Raw genomic sequence first — 24,326 nt, 5'->3', positions numbered from 1 at the left:
GTTGTCGAGAAAGGACACAGCTTGTGCGGCTGAGGTATATATTGACTTGTTGTTGCTAGCGACTTCTTTGTTCAAATGTATTAATGCCCTACTCCTGGCGATGACTTTTTTTGCCTTTACTGAAGGGCTAGTGTGGGCTTTAGAAAGAAGCCCATCCTTGTCCATTAAACCCCCAAGCTTTAGATGTGGGCCCAAAGACAAAACATCCTGCCCAGCCATGTCCAAATTGATTTTGGGTATGAAGCCCAACTCAGTATTCTCCTTCCATACCTTATTACTGTCGCTGGACTTATTCCTTACCAAGGAATCTTTTTGTTTTGAGCTCTAGCCTGATTTCGTGGGGTCCGACTGCTCCATTCCCGTTGTGGTCCCCTTTTGTCCTCCTCTCCTACTTGTAACCACCATCCACAGTTCGTACTTGTCCTCTTCATGCACCGTTCCACTACTCTCAACCACGTCACTGCCAGCCCCACGCTAGCCAGTGTCATGCATTCTTCGTGGGCTAGTACTATACGCCTTAGTACTAGACAACTCCTTCTTTGGCGATGGCTTAGTACACCGGACTATATATGGGCACACTTCCTTCTTGTGACCAATTCTGCTGCACACAAAACAGAGCTTATTGATGCCCTCGTACACCACCGCTTGCTCAAATTTCTCAATGAGCACTGTATTGATGAGTGGTTTATTCGCATCAACCTGTATGCATAGTCTAGCATACTTACCCTGAGCTTCCATGGCGGTATGAGTATCGACTCTCAAAACTTTCCCAATGGCTTCCCCGATCTGTTTAAGTACTTTTGCCTCATAGAGTTCAATAGGCAAACGATGTAATCTGACCCAAACCGCTATTGACGAAACGTTAGCTGCTTCTGGATTGAAAAATGGTTCCCACGGCCTTATGGAGAGATAATGCTCTCCTATGAACCATGAACCTCTTCTAAAAAATGCGTCTAAGTCCTCCTTCATTGAGAACCTCGTTAAGAAAAACTCATTTCCGAGGTCCACACAATCTAGTCTCCCACTAGGTTTCCACAGTTGTTGGAGTTTGTTTTGGATGTAGGTAAAACCTATTTTCCTTCCATAAAGTTTGACAATCAAAGCTTTCGACCACGACCCCCTTATACGTAGTTTTGTTTCCTTGGATAGCTTTATTGCCGCTAAACCTTCACGTAAACCAGTAACCTCGTCATCGGAATCAACATCATCCTCCATTTGATTGTAGAAATCGAAGGCTTGAGCATAAGCTCCTGGTATTTCTCCTACCAGCTTTTCCTTGAAAGATTTGTTGGGTGATACCCCAGCATTGTTATTTCGTGGATAGAAGCCATTCTCATTGACCCCTTCTCTGAAATCAGCGTGATGGACATCCTTTACCTTCTTCTTGCTTTTCAAGAGTTTGGCTTCCTCTTCCCTTGAGAGAGCACGATGCTTAGAGGCCATGAGAGAGCATTCATTAAAAGTTACTTGATTTGTAAATATTATTTCATGTTACTTTATAAAAAAGCAAAATACACAAGTTTATTTATATATCACTTTAAAACATTATAACATTAAACCAAAAAATAAAAAAATAAAAAAGAAAATTATTGCACGTACAAAGCATATGTGATAAGTTTAGTAAGTAATAACTACTTTTTTTTAAAAAAAAAAAAATTTCCAAAAAAAAATAGTACTTAAAAAAATGGTTTAATTATACATTTAGACCAACCTGGCAAATGGGTTGGGTTAATTAAGTTATGGGTTAGATTGAGTTTAGGTTATAAATGAGTAGGTATGTAAAAAATGCCCAGCCCCACACAAATTTTCCCAACCTTAAAAAAAAAGGTGACAAGGTGGAGACAGGTTTTGCTCATTCCATCTTGCCTTATCCTGTTCCAAATGTATATAAGTATTTACATTCGGAACAAGATAAATTGGCAGGTACTAATTTCCCAGTAAATTAAGTATATACATTTGAAACAGGTTTTTAACAGTAGATTAACGGAGGTACTAATTTGGTAGGTACGTAAGGTTTAAGGAGTAAATTGGTTAATAAAAAAGTTTAGAGGGTGTCTTAACCACTACATTCAAGGGGTGTATGAGCATTTATCCTATTCCAAATGTATATAAGTATATAATTTAATCATTTATATATATATATATATATGTATGTATGTATATATCTCTCTCTCTTAGTTATAATTTATTTATCTTCATATAAATTCCATTATCATTTTTCAAAACACTTGTCTCTCATTTTCTCTTAGTACTTTTGCAATTCCCATTTTTCCTTTATATTCATATTTATCTCCTTACTCTGATTAAAATTAGTAAAATATATCCCACTTGCTCAAAACTTGACTTACCTCTCGCACAAGTTTCCCCTGCCTTAAAGAGGAGAGAAAACTGGGCACCAATTGCCATCACTCAAAAAGGGTCATCTTAAAAGATTTGGAAGCGGCTCGACCCATATTTTTCACATGCAAAAAAATTAAATAATAATAGTAAATATGATAATTTCTTTTTTTTGTTTTCCTTTCATGTTTACATAATCCAGAGTTCACTAATTATATTATCATCATAAAAAAAAAAAAAAAAACTAAATGATGTGATGCAGGTCAATTTTTATTTTTATTTAAAAAAAAAAACGAAATCTCATCACTCTCAAGAAGGATTTGATTTAAATAAATAACGATAAAATAAAAAACACCTTAAAAAATGAGTTGCCCCGTTCGATCCAACTCGAAAATTAAACCGGTTAGGTCAATTATTTTTTACCTTGGATGAAAAAATCCCAGGTTGGGTTGGGTCTAATAATGTGAAAACTGAAAACTTTGCGCCAAACCTATTGCTGGTGAAGCTAAAGCCGCTATTCTTGCAGTTCACCTAGCCTGGTCTCTTGGGTTAATGTCATTTTGAAAGGGACACTTTAACAGTCATATCTGCCAAGCTCAAGTTCAACCCTACTCAAGCATACTGGAAAAGTGCCTCATCACTGTAGAAATTCATAAAAGGGCTCTTTCTCTTTCTTTTTCTTCTTCTTCATATTTTTTTTTTTTTTGAATACTATGTATTTTTTAACACACACAGAAGAGGGGAGGAGGTTTTTTTAAAGAAATTTACAGTGGTGTATATCCAAAATGACTATTTTTCTTTAACACATGGAGCAAGATAGATTTTTTTAAATTTATTGTTGTGTTGCTAGAAGAGCTAGATGGATTTAATTCGCTATTCTGTATTAATTTCTTTATTATGTGTTAATGAAAAGTTTTATTCAGCAAAAAAGAGAGAAAAGAAACACGGGCCGCTAACAAAATTCCAAGAGAGGCTAATTTTTGTTGCCAATATTTAGCCAGTTGACCTTGAGCAATAGCTTCGTTGGCCCAATTGATGTGAGCTTGAATTGTTCAACTTGGACTTCTTCAATAAGTTTACTGAGCTATTCAATTTGGAATGCCTTGAGCTCAACTTGTAATTCACGGCACACAATTGGGCTGAACTTGAAACCTATGCCATAGGGCTTATGGGCTTTGCTGCATTTAATTCAAACTTCAAAGGCTCCTACACTCCAACACAGTTTTCATTTTTTGGAAAATCCACTACATAATCGCTATCCACACTTCATATACACACAGGAGTCAGGAGAATACAAATCTACTTTTTTATATCACTTTTTGTATTTTATTTTATACTCTACCAATCACAATTTACTATGTATAATGTATTCTTTTTAACTCTAATTATAAAATACTAATTAAAATTTAAAATGAAAAAAAAAAAAACGCTATATAATATATATCATAATTGATGGAATATAAAATGAAGGTCGAAAAAGTGATACCAAAATTTGTATTATGCGTACAGAGTGTGTGCAATAGCTGATATTGCTCATTAAAATTTTCCACCACCTGTGGAATTGATAGCATTTGCAATTTTGCACTAGCAGCACTTAGCGCGATTATTGGCAACTTTGGCATCTAGATGACATTTTGGCAAAGGGAAAAATTTATCCAATCTGGACTTTGCACAAGTCACACACACCTTGAAGTTTGAGCCCATCTCTTGCTACTTGCTAGTCCTGTCCCTATGGAAAGTCAACCTCACCCCTTTTTCTATGTACCATTCCATTGTTTCTCATTCTCTACCGCATCTGTCTCTTTCACCCATTTCCCCCACACTTTTGCTGCACAGTGAATTTCTCAATTTAACTATACCATTATTATTGGCGGGGGGGCTTTTAAAGTTTAAACCTTTTTTCCCTCGTTTTTACTACCATGTTGTCTGGTAGAGCCGGAGAAACATTTGACAAAGACTAGGTAGCAGAAGAAAGAAGATTGATGAAGAACAAAGAACTAACATGGTAACTTGAGCCCAGTTATGTACTGTGAATTAAACATTTGCTTCTCACTTCTCTCTTTGTTGTAGTTGTATTATTCTCTGCATATAAAGCCAAACAAAGCGCACAATCTGAGACCCTTCACTCTCAGACTTTTCTAGCAAATAATTGATCTTTTTTTTTTATTTGTAATAATACACAAAGTACAAGAATGCTATATATATATATATATATAAAATATTCTATTATTTTAATTGTATTGATATCTTCATCAAGATTTGGTTTTGTATAAAGATTTGGATTATTCGGGTTCCATCTCCATAGGGGTCGTCGGTGTGTCAGTGAAAGAAGCAGATGGGAAGGTACAGTTTTGTCGGTGGGAGTGGGAGGGACAGGGACGAGCTTTCATTGAGGTCTCAGAGGCTCATAGAGGCTGCTCTAGGTGGGGACTTGGAGTGTGTGACAGAGTGTTTGGCATTGGAGGCTGTGGACGTGAACCATATTGGGACAGTTAGCTTGAGAGTCAAGTACATTGAGACTGTGCTGAGAGAGGAAGAGGCCGATGAGGTTGAGATTGAGTATAGGGACTTTGTCACCGATGTCACTCCGCTCTTTGCTGCTGCTCATTCGGGTCATGTTGATATTGCCCGGAAGCTCCTGGTATGATCTTGGTTTGCACTTGTTTATTTGTTCATTTTTCCTTATAGTTCCATACTTCCATAATGCATTTTTTTGTGTCTGTCCTTAAAAAATTGTGACATTCATTACGGAGCAGTTGCCATAGGTTTCCAATCGTGTGGTATCTATATAAAAATTTATTTGTAACATTAAGAGCATGAAAAGCTAAAGTGAATTTTACTATATTTCAATTTCCAAGCCTTGCGCTTTAAGCCAAAATGATTTGGCCTCTTAATGTTTTTAGTTGTTAGGATAAAGGTATGTGATTAAATTCATAATTTTTTATTAGCTTAAGTTTTTGGTATAAGTGATAGTTTATCATTAATCTTTGTAGACCTTGTTTCTGGTTTTGAGTGCCATGTTCATGAGCTGTTCATGCATACACCCCTCTTGCTTTTATTGGCTGTTATGTCTAGACTCCGTAGTCCTTACCTTTCTAATTTGATGCCAAGGATCATGAATTGCATTTACCCCTTTTGATCAATTATTACCTGTGATGCTGTCATGGTATGAAATAAACTGACTTGCACTAATGAAGAAGCATAAATCCATGTTCTAAAAGGCTGTATCCAGTGCACAAAGCCCCCACTTTTGCAGGGATAGGGAGAGGTGATTGGTTGGCAGCCTTACCCCCAAATGTTTTCTTTGTAGATGCTAGTTCCTAAATTTAAACCTGCTATTAGTCATTTTTGGTGAAAGGCACTTACCATTGCACCAAGGCCCTCCTCTAAATCCATGTTCTGTATGTTGAAATATAATTTTTTGGTAATTAAATTTTGTCAAAATCAGTGGTCTTGTAAACAATCTCTGTTGCGGAATAGGGGGTGCCTGGTTTTTCTTGGTTTTAGGATTTTTAATATACAAAGCCAACCAGATTTATGCAATTAACATCTGAGCTTGGTATCAGTGGCCGATTGGCTACAACAAAGTATAAAATTAAGGACTTCTGTAACAATGTTTTTCCATTTCTTTTCTCCAATGTAAATCTAATCTTTTATATAGTGTCAATTCATTGTAGGGTACAAGTTTGTTTTAGAATAGTGGTGTGATCATTTGAGTCATTTTCCAAGAACTGCATAGAACAATTGAAAGAAAAGCTCATTTATCAAAAAAAAGAGAAGAAAGAAAAGCTCTGCTGGGAATCCTGAAATTGATACATACAAAAGATGAAATTTAGAAGTTATCAAATGCTATGTAAATTTGAATTGAATATTCTCTATCTTGATCTTTCTCTTTTTGGGGTTCGAACATGAACTTATAATTAGTGGCCATTGGTTTACTAGGATTGATTTAATGAATTTACAATATTAGCGCACCTTAACAATTTAATGACTTTTGATTGTTTCTCAAACAATGGGTTTTGGTGATTCATGCTCTAGTTAACTGAAGTTGTGCTTTTTTATCATAGTATATAGGACTATAGCATACGTGTGGCAAAATTTTCAAAATAATATTATTTTGATAATAATTATTTGAATTGGCAATGTTTTAAAACTATTTGGGTATTTGCCTTTTTTCTAAAATCGTGTCTTGTAAACACAATTTTGTATGCTGACATTTAAAATCCAGCCAAGTTAGCTGAAATCATGTTTTTTAAAAATGATTTTAGGTGCTGCAATTGTGCTTATAAAAGAGGCTAAATTCCCAAATAACTTCAAAACAAACAGTGCCAATTTAAATATTTAATATAAAAAAGATATTATTTTACAAATTTTAACCATTTATTGATTGACGATGAATATACACCTTTCTACTAGTGCTATGTATCCCAATATTTTTCTTATGAGTTTTCTTCAGCAGTCAACTGGAGCTGATGTAAACCAGGAGTTATTTCGGGGCTTTGCAACCACTGCTGCAGCTCGTGAAGGTCACTGTGTCCTCCTCGATATGCTTCTTAAGGCAGGTGCATCTCAATCAGCTTGTGAAGGTGCCTTTCTGGAGGCCTGTCTTTATGGTCAGGCTGAAGCTGCAGAGTTGCTGATATGTTCAGAGATGATGGGTCCTGATGTGGCCAAACATGCTCTTGTATCTGCAAGCTGCAGAGGATTTGTTGATGTAGTGACTGCCTTAGTTAAGGTGTGTGTAAGAAGTTTTGGTACAATAAATTTTCTTCTCGGAGCTATCTGTGTTAAGTGATTTTCACTCTTTCAGAATGGAGTGGACATAGATTGCATGGATAGGGTTCTCTTGCGCTCAGTTAAGCCTGCATTGCATGCTAATGTAGACTGCACACCGTTGGTGGCTGCAATTGTGAGCCGACAAGTGCCTGTGGTTAAATTCTTGTTGGAGGTAATGAGTCCATCCATTTCCTCTACATATTTCTTTGATTTAATCATCTTTGAACTAATCACCTATTTTTCCTATACACATTTCTTTAAAGTAATCACATTATATTCACAGGATTGCATTTATAATTATCTGATTTTAGCAATATTTTAAAGGTTTAACATTCAAGTCTTACAATTCATGTATATTAGAGTTCCTTCGATGTATTTACAACTGGAAGCTTTTTTGCATGCCTGTCTTGGATTATGAGCAAAGCTAGTTCCTCTGTCTTCATTTCAATACCAAAATTAAAGTGTGGATTTCACATGTATGTGTTCAGGCAGGTGCAAAAACTGATTGCCATGTCAGGCTGGGAGCTTGGTCATGGGATATCTTTTCTGGAGAGGAGTTAAGAGTGGGTGCATGCTTGGGTGAGCCATATAATGAAGTTTGGTGTGCAGTTGAGTATTATGAAGCAAGTGGACAAATTTTAAACCTTTTGCTTCAGCACCAAATTTCATCCCTTGAAAGTCAACAACAGGGGAGAACCCTTCTTTGTCATGCAATCCTTTGTCAGAATCCTGATGCAGTTGGAGTGCTCCTTAATGTTGGCGCTGATGTTGAATTTCCCATAAGAACCAAGAAGGGATATGAATTTTATGCTCTTCATCTGGCTACTAGAATGGGCTTCCTTCCCATTTTAAAACAGCTGATTTTGCATGGTTGCCAAGTCAATTCGAGGACTGAAATTGGTGATACTGCCTTGATGGTGGCTGCCAAATCTGATCAGGCTGACTCTTTTTTGGAACTAATAATTTCAGGTGCTGATTTGGGTCTGACGAACAATTATGGGGACACTGCACTGCAATTGGCAAAGAGAAGTGTCTTCGGGTCCTCTTTAGTCGATATCCTTAAGCAGGCAATTCAAACTGAAAAAAAGATCTTCTCCAGCGATCTTGAGGTATTCTCTTTGCTGCACTTCGTTGCAGGAACTGGTAATGTGGAGCTTCTACAATTGGTCCTCCCAGATTCTTCTGAAGATATTAGTAAGCATGATGGCTTAGGTTTGACACCTATTCTGGTTGCGGTGAAGGCTGGACATACTGAGGCCTTCCGTCTCCTTTTAAATGCTGGAGCTGATATCAGTGTAAAGAGCAGGGAGGGGCAGACAATTGGGTCTCTCTTGCAGCATCATCCCTTTGACGGTGCCAGAATTCGGTTTGAGGAGATATTGCTTGATGCTGTGCTTGCTAATAAACTCAAAGGCTATTCAGAATTTAGAGCTATACACTTTGCAGCACAAATAGGAAATTTGCCTGCAGTAGTTGAGCTCTTGAAAATGGGATTCTCTGTAAATTCTTTGGATGAAAATGGGCATTCACCTCTCATGGTCGCAGCGAAGGAAGGCCATGCTGATGCCTGCAAGCTGTTACTACAAAGAGGTGCTGATTGTGGTATTGTCAATAGCAGTGGGGAGACAGCCTTATATCTGGCTAGGAAAAGCAGTAATTGTAAGGATGCAGAAGGTGTGATAATTGATCACTTAGCTCGTTCTCATGTGCTTCTAGGGGAGGAGCTCTGCAAGCATACACGTGAGGGGAGAGGTTCTTCACACATGAAGGTGGTTCGGATGCTGAAATCTGGCTTGTTGTCATGGGGAAAAACTAGTCGGAGGAATGTGGTGTGTAAGGAGGCTGTTGCAGGGCCAAGTGCACGCTTTTTAAAGAATCAGAGGAACGGTATAGGGAATGGAAACAAGTTAGTTTTTCGGGTACTGACTGAGACAGAGAGAGAGATTCACTTTGAGGCAAGCTCTTATGCTAAATTGGAACTCTGGGTTCATGGCATTAATCTCATTGTAAAGGAGGCAATTTCTGGTGCTTGGTGACCAAATTCTTCAGCTGGGACTTACCAAAAAAAGAAATTTCCAGTTGAGAGTAAGACATACTAATTGAATTATATACACAGATAAGGCAATAGAGTTTGTTAATTTTTAGTGTGATTTCTTTGCTTTACTTAGCTCTGTTGCTGTTTCATTTTTTGTTTTTAAAGCATGAAAACTAACAAAATCAGTTACACCCCCCCCCTTTTTTTTTGGGGGGGGGGGGGGGTGGTGGGGAAGAGGGGATTGTGGGCCCTATAAAAAAACTCTACCAAAGCCTTGTCAATATGTTCATAGTGTAAAGATTTGTAATATCTCCTTCATTGTTGAATTTTCCCTCTTAATCAAAGAATTAAATGGATGAATGCCTGGCTTGTCCGCCATTTGTTAGTCCTACCACCTACTATCATGACACGTTGCATTTGGAAGCTTCTGGATTAATGCAGCAGGGCAAGAATGTTGAATGCTTAAATTTAACTAGTGCCCCATTGAGAAATATATGGTATTTGTATGACAGTTTTGAGGCCAAAAATCTGGTCCTGTATATGTGCCCCATGATAGGGAATGCTTAGAGAAAGTGTGGTGATATGCTCTTATTGTGGACAAGAAAGTAGCCATCTGGGATGGAAAATATTGTGTTCCAATCTAGAAGGTGTTGACATTTTCTTGATAATGTGGAACACCAGCTACCTACCTTATGATATGCTTTTGCATTGTAGACTTTTTGGTGCCGGTGCCTATGATGATGTTAATGCACAGAGAAGTCACTGGCTATATTCAATGATATCATTAAGACTTTTTTTTACATGATAGGCAAAAATATCATTTTAGTCCTTACATTTTGAGGTCACAGTTAAGTTGGTCCTTACATTTTGGCAACAGTCAATTTAGTTTCTGTTATTTTCAACTTGTAGTCAATTTGGTCATTACCATTAACTTTTAACGAAAAAAGCTTACGTGGCAAACGGATTGTACAATTAGCACATTTAATATTAAAAGATTAAATAAAATACTGATATGTCCAAATTTTATTCGCCACTTCAGTGATTAACTGTCAAAAAAATACACATCAGAAAAATAAAATAAAAAATTAAAAGGATGAGGTTAAGGAATTAAATTAATTAAGTAATTTTTCAATTTCCTTTTACTTTCTTCGGAACCAAAGTGCAACCCAGATGCACACAACCAATTGAAATAATCAAAATAGCTTACATCTTCATTTCTCATTCTCACGCTTCCCACCTCCATCACCTCGTAAGTTTATATTGTTTTAATTGAATTGAATGAATTTTATTGCTAAAAGTAAGCTTTCATTTCCGGATTGGTAATGTTTAGAAAAATGATATTTGTTTTGATTTTCTTGGGAAACACACTTGTTTTTAGTATTGAATTTTCCAAAAAACATATCAAAGACTTGTTGTTATTATTATTATTATTTTTTACACAAGAAGATCATTATTATTGTATTAGCGATTGGATCCTCACAAGCCTCGATTGGATCAAATCCGAAAAGGATCATCAATCTCTGGCTTTGGCATATGCGCACTGCGTGTACGAAAGATCAGGCTTGAAGGCATAAAGCCCATTAGGAATTTCACAGATCTTTCATGGAACTGTAGCAATCTTCTAGCAAAACCATCTTTATCTGAATCAGATGTGTTATCTATTGATGAATTGGTGTTGTCAGATCTGGTTTTTTAGGCGGATTTAGATTCGTTTTGTGTAAGGTTCTGATTCCTTGAATTGGGATGAAAAATTGTGTACTGGGTTGGTGTTTGGTTGTCAAGAAAGTCCAAGAAAAAATTAAAATTTTATTGAATAAATTTTTATTTCGTTTGATTAATTTAATTCTTTAAATTTATCCTTTCAATTTTATTTTTCTGAAGTGTATGTTTTTTGCCAGTTAATCACTGATGTGGCGAATAAAATTTAGACATATTAACATTTTATTTAATTTTTTAATATTAAATGTGCCAATTATGCAATCCGTTTGCCATGTAAGCATTTTTTGTTAAAAGTTAACGGTATGGACTAAATTGACTACAAGTTGAAAATAACAGGCACTAAATTGATTGTTATTAAAATGTAGGGATCAAATTGAATGTGACTTTAAAATGTAGAGACTAAAATGGTGTTTTCGTCTACATGATATTGATATTGATGACTTAGGAAAATTATTAGTTACTCTAAGAGTACTAAATGCGTACTTTTTCCTTTCAAATAAATGGTGGCTCATACCATGAATTTAATTAATAGAACGCACCATTCATGTAAGAGAAAAAAGTATATATTTATGATATTTTGAGAATACTCAATAATTTGCCGAAGAATTTGGATATCATACTTTTTAATGTTTCTGAAACGCAAGTAAGCCTGCTAAATGTCTTAAATGTTAGAACTTCGGTAACATTGTTGTCAGAATGAACGAACCCTTTCGAATAGTAATTGTTTGTTGGCAGAGTCTACTTTACGCCTACCTTTCTTATAAGAAGGTTCATAGTTCAGATTAGGGGGGTCCTGTAGTGCTACAAAAAGTGATTTGATAGTCTTAAAGCTCTTTTAGCGGAAATTGCGCTTGATAGTTTCACTAAAGAGCTTTTAGGAGATTCTTAAATTCAATATTTTAAGTATCCTTCACCGTATTTTTTCCAACACTCTAAAACGTTAAAACGTCTTTAGTTAAGTATTTATTTCACAATAAGATATATAAAAGGATCAATAGAGAGTCTATGGACACAACTTTTATATTACATCTTTGATTTTGATTATGAGAGATAGAAAAAAGTTGGTGTGTGTGTCCATATAAAATAAATGGTTTATCAATATCATCAAATTTTAGTAAAAATTGCGACAAAATGTGTGATTATAGAAAACAGGTCAAAAAGGATCATTCTATCTTTTTGGGACACAAATGTCAGCAACTCTAATAATCAACAATTGCAAACTATGGCACAAAGTACCAATACTTATCAATGTATATGCGCGTAGCCTTCAGTTGACTTCTGCTTCAATAGAGAGGTGTACTTTTTTATGCTTGTTCACCACTTCATCATCTACTGTATTTTCTTTTTCCTTTTCCGTGTTCCCATGATTTCATTTGAAATAATAGAAAAAGAAAAAAGCTGGCGTACGTTAAAACTGCGTGGACTGCACTCTCCAAAGGAAGACATTGAAGCTATATTTTCAGGACCAGGGCGTGTACGGTAAGTGAGAGTACGCGCGTGAGTGATTACTATTAACGACTATATCAACCACCATGATGACAGTCCGTTATATGTAAAGAAGTGACGGTCAAATCATTTTTAGTTGAGTCAAGGTTGACCTTTTAATATTATATGTTAAATTTCCACTTTGTACAACGTTAAGGAGCAACCAAACTCTCATGACCAAACTGTATTCTTGTTGTAAAAAACAGCACAAAGTAAAATAATCTGCAAAACCCACCTGAGTTTCTATGGTTGTTACTTGCTTATAAGTGATTCATAACTCCAAGTTTTAACCAGCCTGCCTATCTGTAGCTCAAAACTGTTATGGATGATATGGGCAAAAAAATGAGTCCCTTGTTTGTTTTAGTATATCTATTTTTGGTTCTGAATGGCGAGGGCATCATAGCAAACGTGGAGGCTAAGAGCAATGTACACAATATTCAACCAATATCCAGCAACAATTTATTTTTCTTAATTTTGTTAGTTTTAAGAATTCCTTAATTGGGTGTCCACTATTTCCTTTTCCAATATACAGGTTCACATAATTTATCTGGGAGAGAGGCAGTACGATGAACCCAAGTTGATCACTGATTTACATCATGATATGCTTGCAAAAGTAGTAGGGAGGTATGACATAAATCAAGGGGGAAAAAAAGAGTAAACTTATTGGTTGAGAATACAATCAAATCTAACTTAAATGTTTTTTTTTTTTTAAAAATAATTATAATTATTAATTTTTCTGCAGCAATGAAATAGCGTCAGACTTGATGGTCTACAGTTACAAACATGGCTTCTCTGGATTTGCAGCCAAGCTCACAAAGTCTCAAGCACAAAAACTTGCTGGTACCAACTAAAACAATTAAATACCATGAAGAAGTTGATGACATGTCTAATTAAAGTCTAAATCATGTCTGTGATTACTAACATAATATTGTGCTTATCATTGTTTTTTAAATTATTGTTCATGTGACTGCTTTAGAGTTGCCCGGTGTTGTTCGAGTCATACCAAATAGGCTTCACAAGCTGCAGACAACTAGGAGCTGGGATTTTCTTGGTCTCTCTTCTCATTCTCCTAACAATATTCTTCACAGTAGTAATATGGGTGATGGAGCTATCATCGGTGTCTTTGATACAGGTTCATAAACTTCACCGTCATGATAATCTCTCTCTTTCTTTCTTATATGTCTATAATCGATACTCAACTAGTCACCCAATGAAGCAGGACTATGGCCGGAGTCCAGAGTTTTCAGAGATGAAGGCCTCGGGCCAGTTCCACCTCGTTGGAGGGGTGTCTGTAAATCTGGGGAGAAATTCAATGCCTCAACGCACTGCAACAGGAAAATTATTGGAGCGCGATGGTACATCAATGGATTTCTTGCCGAGTACGGAAAGCCGTTGAACACATCTGGAGACCAAGAATTCTTATCTCCAAGAGATGCAAATGGACATGGCACACACACAGCCAGCACAGCTGGTGGTTCATTTGTGGGCAATGTTAGCTACAAGGGCCTTGGATCTGGAACTGTTAGAGGTGGTGCACCTCGTGCTCGCTTAGCCATATACAAGGTTTGCTGGGATATACTTGGAGGCCAATGTTCATCAGCTGATATACTCAAAGCCTTTGATGATGCCATACATGATGGGGTTGATGTTTTATCTTTGTCAATTGGGTCTTCCATTCCTCTGTTCTCAGATGTTGATGAACGTGATGGCATTGCAACTGGTTCATTCCATGCTGTGGCTAGGGGCATCACTGTAGTTTGTGGAGCTGCAAATGAAGGACCTTCAGCATATACAGTACATAACACAGCACCATGGATCTTAACTGTTGCAGCAAGCACTATGGATCGAGCATTTCCTACATCCATTACACTTGGAAACAATAAAACTTTACTGGTATGATGGTTTTGAGTAAGGCAAATTGCATATTGAAATTTCAAACATAGGATTGAAAACAGTCTCATCACCGTTTCTTTTGAGCATGGAAATGAAGTAATTGGCTTTGTGATTATTCTTGTAGGGTCAAGCCATTTTTACAGGAAAGGAGATAGGTTTTACAGACTTGATATACCTGGAATCAACAAAATTTGATCCTAATGCAGCAGGGTAGCTTGAAGTGTTTCTTTATGTGTGCATGGTTGTGATTAGCAATTTAGTTTGAAGCATGATTCTTTTTTCTTGATTACGCTTGCAGTATGTGTGAAGACCTTTCACTCAATAACATTTCAGTATCCGGGAAGGTGGTGCTCTGCTTCACTTCAATTGCTCGTCGGACTGCTTTAGTGCAAGCATCAGGAGTTGTTAAAGAAGCAGGAGGTGTTGGGGTTATTATTGCCAAGAAGCCCAATGATGCCTTGTATTCATGTGACGGTGACTTCCCATGCATTGAAGTTGACTATGAAATTGGCACCAGGATACTATTTTACATCAGGTCTACCAGGTAACAACAGAGTTATGATAATTCCTTTAATTTGTGATTATTATCTAATCCTTTGATTAAGGGTATTGGAATGGAGTTCACAGGTCTCCTCTAGTAAAGTTAAGCCCTTCCAAAACAATTGTGGGCAAGCCAGTATCACCCAAGGTGGCCTATTTCTCATCCAGGGGGCCTAATTCTATTGCACCAGCAATTCTCAAGGTTTGTTTTTACTACACATGGCTTTGATTATTCTGCCTTAATATCCTGTTTTTCTTCAATGATTTAAAAAATACTTGGGGTAACAGATTTTTGTTCGCATTTTACCTCATTGTCAGAATGACTTACAATGTGTCTAATTATTTTACCCTGCCCTACATGGTATTTAAAGTAAAGTTCACATACATACTCTACTTGGGTCCTGGTTTGAGTGTCCAACTTAGCCTGAACAGGAAGTGCAGGGTTTCTTACTAGATTCATTTGAGACTATCTTGTTATTTCTATGTGGGACAGCCAGATATAACTGCACCTGGTGCCAACATATTAGCTGCCACTTCTCCCCTTGGTCAAATTATGGATGGTGGATATGCCATGCTATCTGGAACTTCAATGTCAACTCCTCATATCTCAGGCATTGTGGCACTTCTCAAAGTGTTGCATCCTCACTGGTCCCCAGCAGCCATTAAATCAGCTCTTATCACAACCGGTACTTCCATGCTGATAACCTTCATTTAGCAAGTTCTTTTTTTTTTTTTTTGGGTTCATTGACACTCAGAAGATCATGTTTATAAAACTTACTGATCACGTGTGGATGTTTACAAATCCTAATGCAGCATGGCAGACTGGTCCATCTGGTTTACCAATCTTTGCTGAGGGATTTCCTCAAAACCTTGCTAATCCATTTGACTTTGGAGGTGGCATTGTAAATGCAAATGGGGCAGCAGACCCTGGACTGGTATATGACATGGGCACAACCGACTATATACATTACCTCTGTGCCATGGCTTACAACAACTCTGCTATCTCTCGGCTCACAGGGAAATCCACTGTGTGCCCCAGTACTAAAGTCTCCATTTTGGATGTAAATCTACCTTCCATAACCATACCAAGTCTCAGAAATTCTTCCACTATCACTAGAACTGTTACAAATGTTGGAGGCTTGAAAACCATTTATAGAGCTGTTATTGACCCTCCAATTGGCATTATGGTATCGGTAAAACCTGATGTCTTGGTCTTCAACTCTACTATCAAGAAGATCTCCTTCAAGGTTACAGTCTCCACAACCCACAAAGTGGACACTGGCTACTATTTTGGAAGCCTAACATGGACTAATGGAGTGCATGCTGTAAGGAGTCCTTTGTCCGTGAGAACTGAGCTCTTACAATCTTACGCTGATGATAACTAAAAAATTGCAGATTTATGAGGTTCTTAATTTCATGTTAATGCCAACACAAGGGTATTTCTTTTTCTAATATTCTTAGCTTTTATTCAAATTTTCATTCATTTTGGAGAATTGTCTTGGGTCTCCATCGTATCCATAATAATAAAGGTTATAAGTTTATATGCAATTTTTTTAATCCACCTTGGAATTTGAACAACTATTCAGCTTTATCCAAGTGGACATGATGACCTCTTAAATAAAGGAAACCCATGTTTAAGAACATAGTGTAATACATAATTAATTATTGGCTTCAATGAAAGCATGAGTTGCAACAAAATAATTGGATAATGACCATGTACAATTGAACCAAATAAAGGAAATCTCTTTACTTACAATAGAAGCAAAACTCAAGTTAGTAAATAATCTATTTTCACATTGTGAATGACTGGATTCAGTGAATTTATGGTTCTGTAGTTGAATGCAATAGAAATGAAATGACCAATGTTATAAAGCAAAATGCCACCATGGAAGATCATAATCCTGAGATTTTCATGTAGGGTGCAATATTGGACATTAGATTTAACAGAGAAAACTGAAGATTGGTTGCCCTATATCAGTTCCCATCTCATCCTTCAAAGAAAAAGAAAAAGCAGGCTTCTTGGAGTCCTAGAAATGAACTGACTGATTCAATAGTTTGATTTGTTCATTGTGCATTCTTATCTTTTCAACTTATTTTACAATTTTCATACACACACACAACCCCCTCCCTTTTAGGTTTTAGCTATTTGTAATTCCCCAAATACTTTCCTGAAATTACAGAACCTTTTGCATTCATAACAAATTGATAAATATATGCTTACATTGTCCTCTCTCCACTAGAAATTCATCATGAATATAATTTTTTGAGTAATGAGACTAAATCAGATGAAACTGATCACGCTTCTATAAGCCTTCATCAACTTCAATAATTCTATGACAATACGAAACATGAAATGAACTATAAGCCCATAGAGCCAAATGTATGATATGGATATTTCCATTGTAAATTAACTTTGAAATTGCTATAGTATAATCAAATGATGTTATATATATGTCATGTCTCTCTTTACAATATACAATAAAAATGTAGACTACAAAAATAAAAAGGCATTTGCTTTTCAATTATATACAGAGCCTGGAAAGAGCCTCCTCCAAGCATAAGTGTAAATGTAAGACCTGATATATTGCTTTTCAACTCTACTACCAAAATGGTCTCCTTCACAGTTGCAGTATCCACCACCCACAAGTTGAACACAGGATACTATTTTGGAAGCCTAACTTGGACTGATGGGCTGCATACTGTGACAAGTCCCATATCAGCGAGAACACAGATCATACAATCTTATGCTGATGACAATTAAAAATTAAAATCCTCATTCCAAAAAGAAAAAGAAATTTTTGGACTATCAAATAGAAAATGAGGGGCATGTCATCCAGAGTGAAGGCAGGTTTTGCTGTTCTGTATCAATATTTTAATTATATCAAGCTTTGGTTGTAACTTGCCTTATAACTTGACAATTGTTAATTATATCAACAGGTGCGTGTAATTTTCTACAGGCTCTATGCAGTCCATAACAGAAGTTTCCCTTTGGGAACATATTTTTGACATTTGCATTTGCTGCATTGATTACTTTCGTGCAGCCTCATGGACAGGGAATTTTAAACATCAACATATATTCCAAACTCAGTTGCTAAGGACAAACATTGATGCTCTTAGTAAAGTTTATGTATCCAAATGCTCGTTTTATTGTCAATTATCTGCCCTGCATCTGATACAATAAATCACAAGTAGCATATGGAGGAACCTTCAGTGTGAATTTCTACCAGACTGTGTAGGGGAAATATCCAAGATATTAATGGATCTTCTGACCATGAACCATGCTTGATTAAAGAGCAAGATGTCTATTGGGACCACAGCTTTTCCTGAGATCATCCCAAATATGGTCCCAAGGACACGCCTGTTATTGTTCCTACCTTTCTGAATCCTATAGTTACAGTACCATGACACCTTCCCCCAAAACAATCCTGCTTTTCCCTGAAAAAGAAGTCCCACTCATGACAATGGAGAAACAAGAAAAGCAAAAGCACCACTTGGACATTGTGGGTTGGGAATCTTGTGGCTCGGCTTTCAGAAAAAAAGGTGTTACAATGAAAGTGGGTTAAGGGGTCTACACCAAATGGTGCAACATCACCATCATTCATCTAGATCATTCAACTGCAGACCATCAACACGACTAGGCAGAAAACAGGACTTTATATCTATGATCAAGTAATAGAACTTTAAGCAGTTTTGTGAAGGACAACACATTTTCGTATTAATATAGGTGAGACCTTTCATAAAATCATGCAACTGATAAACAAAAAGCATATCAACATGCTTCTATTGAGTCCTAATGCTTGGCAGTAATTGACACTGATGCTTAACAAATACACATCAAAAGCTTTTGGTGACAACCATGTCAACAAAATAAAAAGCTCAGAAAAGTAGATAAAAAGAACAATTCCAATTTTCAGTCAATCTTTCAACACAAAATCATGTTTCACATGGTATGCAATATTCCCAATATGTAAAACTCTAATGGGAAGGCCTGCCTTAGCATCTTTCAACTCCAGCACTATCCAATAACAGTACAATTTGCTTGCTTTATCAATGGTTGAGAATAAAGAGCAAAAAGTACACCAGAAAAAAATGTTCCTCTTTTCTCATGTCTGTTAAAGTTCTAGTATATCATCATAGATATTGGGATACCTTATTTAAACCTTGCAAATTTGAAAAAGAGAAACCAAACACACATAGGGAACTTATATCTGAAAATAAAATACAAAAAGGAAATCTCCAAGTCATAACATCTCTTGTATGATTTGCAAATGGATATCAATCCAAGAAACTGGAAATGGGCAAGAAAAAGCCACATTCTTTTGATTCTCTCTCTCTTTTTACTGCAAAACCATCTTCAAGTCTTTGTGATATTGGTTGAGGCCAACAGTAGTGTAAGTGTAAATATGCAACTTCAATTTCTAGCTCTGTATTTTTTCCGTTTCTTTTGGCACAGGTACTTATTTAGTTAAGTGTCTAGGTACATATTGTGTACCTGGGTCAAAAGAAGTATGAGGATCCAGCTACCACCAAACGGTCTCACCATGAAATGCTATCAAATTTGCTAGGAAGGTTTAACTTCAGCATTTTCTGTTGAAATAACTTTAAATTTCTACTGTTAGTAGCAGGAGCTGCAAAATTAATAAGCTTTCTTCTGTTTGTATTGAAGCAAGGAAGCTGCTAAGAGTTCCATACTTTACAGCTATAGACATGGTTTTTCTGGGTTTGCGGCAAGATTGACAGAATCTCAGGCAGAAGCAATTGCAGGTAATATAATAAAAAAATATACATACTGAGCTAGCTCATTGCAACACCACCGGTATATGTCACTGATAAAATTGCAGATTTTCCTGGAGTTGTCCAAGTGATCCCAAATCGCATTCGCAAGCTCCATACAACCAGAAGCTGGGACTTTATTGGGATCAATCATCATTCTTCAAAAAATCTACTAACAAAAAGCAATATGGGTAAAGGAATTATCATTGGTGTGATAGATTCAGGTAATATGTCTTTTAATAAATAAACAGCAGTAACATAAAAACTGTACTTAAAGAGTGCAGAAAAAAATTTATTTGTGCAGGAGTTTGGCCAGAGTCTGAGAGTTTCAATGACGAAGGTATGGCTCCAATTCCATCACGCTGGAAGGGAATTTGCCAACAAGGGCAGCTGTTTAACTCCACAAATTGCAACAAGAAACTTATTGGAGCTCGCTGGTTTATAAAAGGACTGAGGGATAAACTCAAAATGCCCATCAATGAATCTGACATGGAGTATCTTTCACCGCGAGATGCAGAAGGTCATGGAACTCATACAGCTTCAACAGCAGCTGGCTATTATGTTAATAAAGCAAACTATGGAGGACTAGCTACAGGTTTAGCCAGAGGAGGAGCACCTCTTGCTCACTTAGCTATTTACAAGGCTTGTTGGCAGATCGGTTTCGGAGGATGCACTGATGCTGACTTCCTAAAAGCAATCGACAAAGCCATACATGATGGAGTTGATATCCTATCCTTATCTCTTGGCGATGGGATTCCTTTGTATTCCTACGTTGATCATCGTGATTCTGTTGCCATTGGTTCTTTCCATGCAGTCATGAAGGGGATCACCGTAGTTTGTTCAGCAGGAAATGATGGCCCTATCTCACAAACAATAGCCAACACTGCACCCTGGGTTATCACCATTGCTGCAACCACAATAGACAGGGCCTTCCTGACAGCCATTACACTTGGAAACAACCACACTCTATGGGTAAAGTAAATAGTTAATAGAATGCAATCAGCTAAGGATTTATTTTCTGGTAATGGAAAACAATTTTGTTTATTTCAGGGCCAATCTATGTATACTGGAAAACATAATCATGGATTCACAGGCCTTACATACTCAGAACGCATAGCTGTTGATCCCAATGATGATTCAGCGTGAGAACTCTTCTGGTTTCCACTTTTTTGGTTCACATTTTCTATTCTGTCCTCTGATATCATGTGCGTTCTTCAAGCAAGGACTGTCAACCTGGAAGTCTTAATGCAACAATGGCAGCAGGGAAAATTGTACTATGTTTCTCACAATCACCACAACCAGCTATAGCCTCAGCATCAGATTCTGTGCTGGAAGCAGGAGGAGTTGGAATCATATTTGCACAGCTTCATGATGACGGGATTCAGTCATGCTATTCAATCCCATGTATCAAAGTTGATTATGAAGTAGGCACACAAATACTTTCCTACATCAGAAAGGCAAGGTAAGGAGAATGGAGTTGATAACAAACTGCATGTTCATGCAATTGAAAAAAAAAAAATTAACTTGATCTAGTCCACCTCTTTATGAAGGTCTCCGACTGCAAAGTTGAGTTTTCCAAGGACTGTCATTGGGAAATGGTCATCTCCACGAGTTGCATCTTTCTCATCCAGAGGACCAAGTTCCATGTCCCCAGCAGTGCTAAAGGTAAAGCCAGGAAGCTGGATTGAATACATAGGTCACTTAACTTTTTTAAATAGGAGGTAGAGTGGAGCCAGACTCGAATTTAGGACTACATGCTCTGATACCAATATAAATCGCCGCTAATCCTAAAAGTTTAAATTATTAGAAAATTGTGAATTTAATCACTTAACCAATATTCTTTGACATTGAATCCCTATTTCATAGCACAACTCATGATTTCCACTTGACAAGGGTAACCTTAATTTGTGTCTGTATGATATGCTGATTGAGATGGGGGTAGCCTGATATCGCGGCACCAGGTGTTGACATATTAGCTGCAGTTCCACCATCTTATGGCAGTGGATTTGCACTGAAATCAGGAACTTCAATGGCTTGTCCCCATGTGTCAGGAATAGTAGCTCTCATTAAATCTGCACATCCTAACTGGTCTCCTGCAGCCATAAGATCAGCTCTGGTCACAACTGGCAAGTTGAAACCAACATTTGTTTGTTATTAATTATTATGATTTATGACCTTTTTAAGACCATAAATCTGTAATGAACCCCATCAACATTTATGCAAATTGCAGCTTCCCAAGTTGGAACAGATGGATCAGGCATAGCTCAAGACGACCCCAACCACAAGGCAGCTGACCCCTTTGATGTTGGTGGTGGGAATGTTAATCCCAACAAAGCAGTGGACCCGGGTTTGATTTACAATATTAGCATTGGTGATTATGTTGAGTTCCTCTGCTCCATGGGTTACAGCAGTGCCTCCATTACCACATTAACCAAGACCACAATTGATTGTACTAAGAAAGGCCATTTTGGACCGAATCTCAACCTCCCTTCTATCACAATTCCAAAACTCCAAAAGAAATTAACAGTAACTAGAACAGTGACAAATGTGGGGCCTGTTAGTACAGTGTATAAAGTTGTAGTGCAGGCCCCCCATGGCATAACAATGGCAGTTACGCCTCAAACTTTGAGTTTCAATGTGACCACTCAAATTCTTTCCTTCAAAGTTACCTTCTTCTCAACCTCAAAACTGAATGGAGACTACAAATTTGGAAGTCTAACATGGAAAGATGGTAAGCATCGTGTTAGGATTCCAATAGCCGTTCGTGCCATCAATTTTGAATCATTTGAAGATTTGTAAGATGGCTCAAAGTGTGAAAATAATTTTAGTCAAATAATTATTTGCAATTCTGGAAAATTGTATGAGTTCGCTTGAGTCTTGGGATAAGGAACATGGACGTAATAAAATAACAACGCTCGTGGATTTGGATTAGCTTTTATCTGATATGCTGGAAGTGGATGAAAAGTACAATTGTACCAAGATAAAATGAGGCTTTAAAAAGCTATATATATTATAAGCAAATAAGCTAATTAAATAAAAGAAATTGCTAATTCTATCTCTCACTTTTTTTTTTCTTTTGCTTAAGGCATCTATCTCTCAGTTGTGCACGCAAAACTGCTTCCTCCTTTATTTTTTCAGCCCCTCTTACACTAGCACAAGCCATGAAACATGCTTTACTTGGTATTTTACATGGGAATTAGAATTGTTGGTGTGGGTGTGTATTTCCAAACACTTTATCTTTTGTTGAGAGTCATACATTGGTTTGGAGTGAGTCCATTCATGTGTTTAAAAGTCATTGTTCACCTTTATTGATATCTTAAAATAGTGGGCCTAATGTGAACTTGGGTTTTATCCATATTATGCACACACTGCCTTGCTCCGTCTCGTGATGTGTGAGATTCAGGTCAATTTTGTTTCGAGCTATTATTTTTTCTCATGCCGTTGAGCATTTAATAGCTCTCAGCGACTGTTGGATTGATCCATTAGAGATTAGCTCACTTGTTAAGCTAACTCATTTTTTTTATTGTTATTAGTGGCTTACTTAATGATCTATTAGAGCTCATTCAATCACTAGATTTATTATTCTCTCTATTGCAAATAGAAATAGTTGAGCTCTCCTTTTCTCTCTCTCATATTTTTCTTCTTGGGCGAATCATCTCGAACTTGCGCAATTGGGGTTGTTTGCTCAATCTTGATTAAGGAAAGGCATATTAGAAAGTTGTTCTTGAACCTTTGTGAGTAGAAGTGCATTCATCATGAAGGTCGATTCTATAGTTTGATCCTAGGGTATGGGATAGTTTGGCCAAGAGAACCATTCGCATCAAGTTCTACTCTAAGAGTCTAAGTGGCCTGAATCAACATTTAAGGATAATGCTATTTGTGTGATTATATAGCACTGTAAGATCGTTCTAAACTTCTCTTTATTTTTTGTTCTTGCTTATTATTCGGGTTTATTTTAGTTCGATCAAAACTTGTTTATTCACTACTACATTTCCAACAAGAATCACATTGGAAGTAGCATGGACCCCTATGTGTATTATTAAGCAGAATATTCTGATTAATTGTTCAATTCTCAATGCACTTGTTAATCTACACGGTAATATAGTTCACCACAGTTATGTATATACCAAATCTTCAAGCAAGATAGATAATAGCAATTATCACAAGACTCAATATTTGGTAATGAAATGGAAAACCAATGGACTTTCAATGGAAAAACCACTTCGGAGACATAAACAATCCCCGTAGAAAATTCACTAAGGAAAAACAATTACAATGATCTAGCCCCAGAACCTTTGAAATCTTCCTTGAACACCTCCTCAGTACGAATCAAAACCTCTGGCATTCCAAGGAATCCCTGAAGATTTTCTGCAGTTAACCTCATTATAAAAAATGACTCTATGGTTTCAAACAATCAAACTTTCTTTGGGATCGCAAGATGAGTTGCTAGGCAAACATGGTTTTTCTATAAGATCAACAGAGAAGAGGCACAAAAGTTCTCTCAAAAGCACAAGGTGTAACAGCCAGGCTGAAAATCTTTGAAAAATTGTACATAAATGATAAAACACTTTATATAGTTGCACAAAATAGGGTTTTCAAAGATGACTTGATCAGGTTAAAAACAAAAAGAAGAAGGGAAAATTACAAATTATCAATTTGTGGTTTGACCAAAGCTTTGCCTACCTGTGGTTTGAAATTTGATACTTTACTCATCTAGGGTTTGATCAAAATTTAAGTCGCTTACTTATGGTTTGAAATCCCATGATGT

At 36.8% G+C, this 24,326-nt stretch overlaps 3 protein-coding genes across 5 annotated transcripts; all 3 read left to right on the top strand.

Moving 5' to 3' along the window:
- The first annotated feature begins 3,982 nt into the window (after positions 1-3,982).
- Positions 3,983-9,357, top strand: LOC115975159 (ankyrin repeat and KH domain-containing protein 1-like). Of its 3 annotated transcripts, none has more exons than XM_031095847.1 (5): positions 3,983-4,342; positions 4,643-4,978; positions 6,797-7,072; positions 7,148-7,285; positions 7,602-9,357. In XM_031095847.1, the coding sequence occupies exons 2-5, from the start codon at positions 4,673-4,675 to the stop codon at positions 9,147-9,149; spliced, it is 2,268 nt and encodes a 755-aa protein (XP_030951707.1). In that variant the 5' UTR covers positions 3,983-4,342; positions 4,643-4,672; the 3' UTR covers positions 9,150-9,357. The 3 variants fall into 3 exon arrangements, with proteins under 3 accessions (XP_030951707.1, XP_030951708.1, XP_030951706.1); XM_031095848.1 differs by having other exon boundaries at positions 4,613-4,978; XM_031095846.1 differs by having other exon boundaries at positions 3,983-4,357.
- Positions 9,358-12,522: 3,165 nt separating this feature from the next.
- On the top strand, positions 12,523-16,333 carry LOC115975158 (subtilisin-like protease SBT3.5). Its single transcript, XM_031095845.1, has 10 exons — positions 12,523-12,778; positions 12,885-12,976; positions 13,095-13,192; positions 13,329-13,484; positions 13,572-14,245; positions 14,370-14,455; positions 14,544-14,789; positions 14,873-14,987; positions 15,279-15,471; positions 15,599-16,333. The coding sequence occupies exons 1-10, from the start codon at positions 12,674-12,676 to the stop codon at positions 16,168-16,170; spliced, it is 2,337 nt and encodes a 778-aa protein (XP_030951705.1). The 5' UTR covers positions 12,523-12,673; the 3' UTR covers positions 16,171-16,333.
- Positions 16,334-18,665: 2,332 nt separating this feature from the next.
- LOC115975157 (subtilisin-like protease SBT3.9) lies at positions 18,666-22,400 on the top strand. Its single transcript, XM_031095844.1, has 10 exons — positions 18,666-19,176; positions 19,263-19,354; positions 19,452-19,549; positions 19,627-19,782; positions 19,863-20,530; positions 20,609-20,700; positions 20,778-21,020; positions 21,109-21,223; positions 21,501-21,684; positions 21,789-22,400. Exons 1-10 carry the CDS (start codon positions 19,054-19,056, stop codon positions 22,355-22,357), a joined length of 2,340 nt encoding a protein of 779 aa, XP_030951704.1. The 5' UTR covers positions 18,666-19,053; the 3' UTR covers positions 22,358-22,400.
- Positions 22,401-24,326: the final 1,926 nt, after the last annotated feature.

Source organism: Quercus lobata, chromosome 2 (genome assembly GCF_001633185.2).
Source record: "Quercus lobata isolate SW786 chromosome 2, ValleyOak3.0 Primary Assembly, whole genome shotgun sequence".
In the NCBI taxonomy this organism is placed as follows: domain Eukaryota; kingdom Viridiplantae; phylum Streptophyta; class Magnoliopsida; order Fagales; family Fagaceae; genus Quercus; species Quercus lobata.
Note: the sequence above shows the minus strand (reverse complement) of the source record. Positions and strands in the feature narration are given on the sequence as shown.

What these genes read in the sequence shown, in the direction of transcription:
- LOC115975159 (XM_031095847.1), top strand. Translation starts at nt 4,673, where the DNA reads ATGGGAAGGTACAGTTTTGTCGGTGGGAGTGGGAGGGACAGGGACGAG. An exon ending in ATATTGCCCGGAAGCTCCTG is followed by an intron (nt 4,979 to 6,796) that starts GTATGATCTTGG and finishes TTTCTTCAGCAG; the next exon opens with TCAACTGGAGCTGATGTAAA. An exon ending in TAGTGACTGCCTTAGTTAAG is followed by an intron (nt 7,073 to 7,147) that starts GTGTGTGTAAGA and finishes TCACTCTTTCAG; the next exon opens with AATGGAGTGGACATAGATTG.
- LOC115975158 (XM_031095845.1), top strand. Translation starts at nt 12,674, where the DNA reads ATGGATGATATGGGCAAAAAAATGAGTCCCTTGTTTGTTTTAGTATAT. An exon ending in TCAAGCACAAAAACTTGCTG is followed by an intron (nt 13,193 to 13,328) that starts GTACCAACTAAA and finishes TGACTGCTTTAG; the next exon opens with AGTTGCCCGGTGTTGTTCGA. An exon ending in TTGCACCAGCAATTCTCAAG is followed by an intron (nt 14,988 to 15,278) that starts GTTTGTTTTTAC and finishes TATGTGGGACAG; the next exon opens with CCAGATATAACTGCACCTGG.
- LOC115975157 (XM_031095844.1), top strand. Translation starts at nt 19,054, where the DNA reads ATGGATATCAATCCAAGAAACTGGAAATGGGCAAGAAAAAGCCACATT. An exon ending in TCCTACATCAGAAAGGCAAG is followed by an intron (nt 21,021 to 21,108) that starts GTAAGGAGAATG and finishes CTCTTTATGAAG; the next exon opens with GTCTCCGACTGCAAAGTTGA. An exon ending in ATCAGCTCTGGTCACAACTG is followed by an intron (nt 21,685 to 21,788) that starts GCAAGTTGAAAC and finishes TGCAAATTGCAG; the next exon opens with CTTCCCAAGTTGGAACAGAT.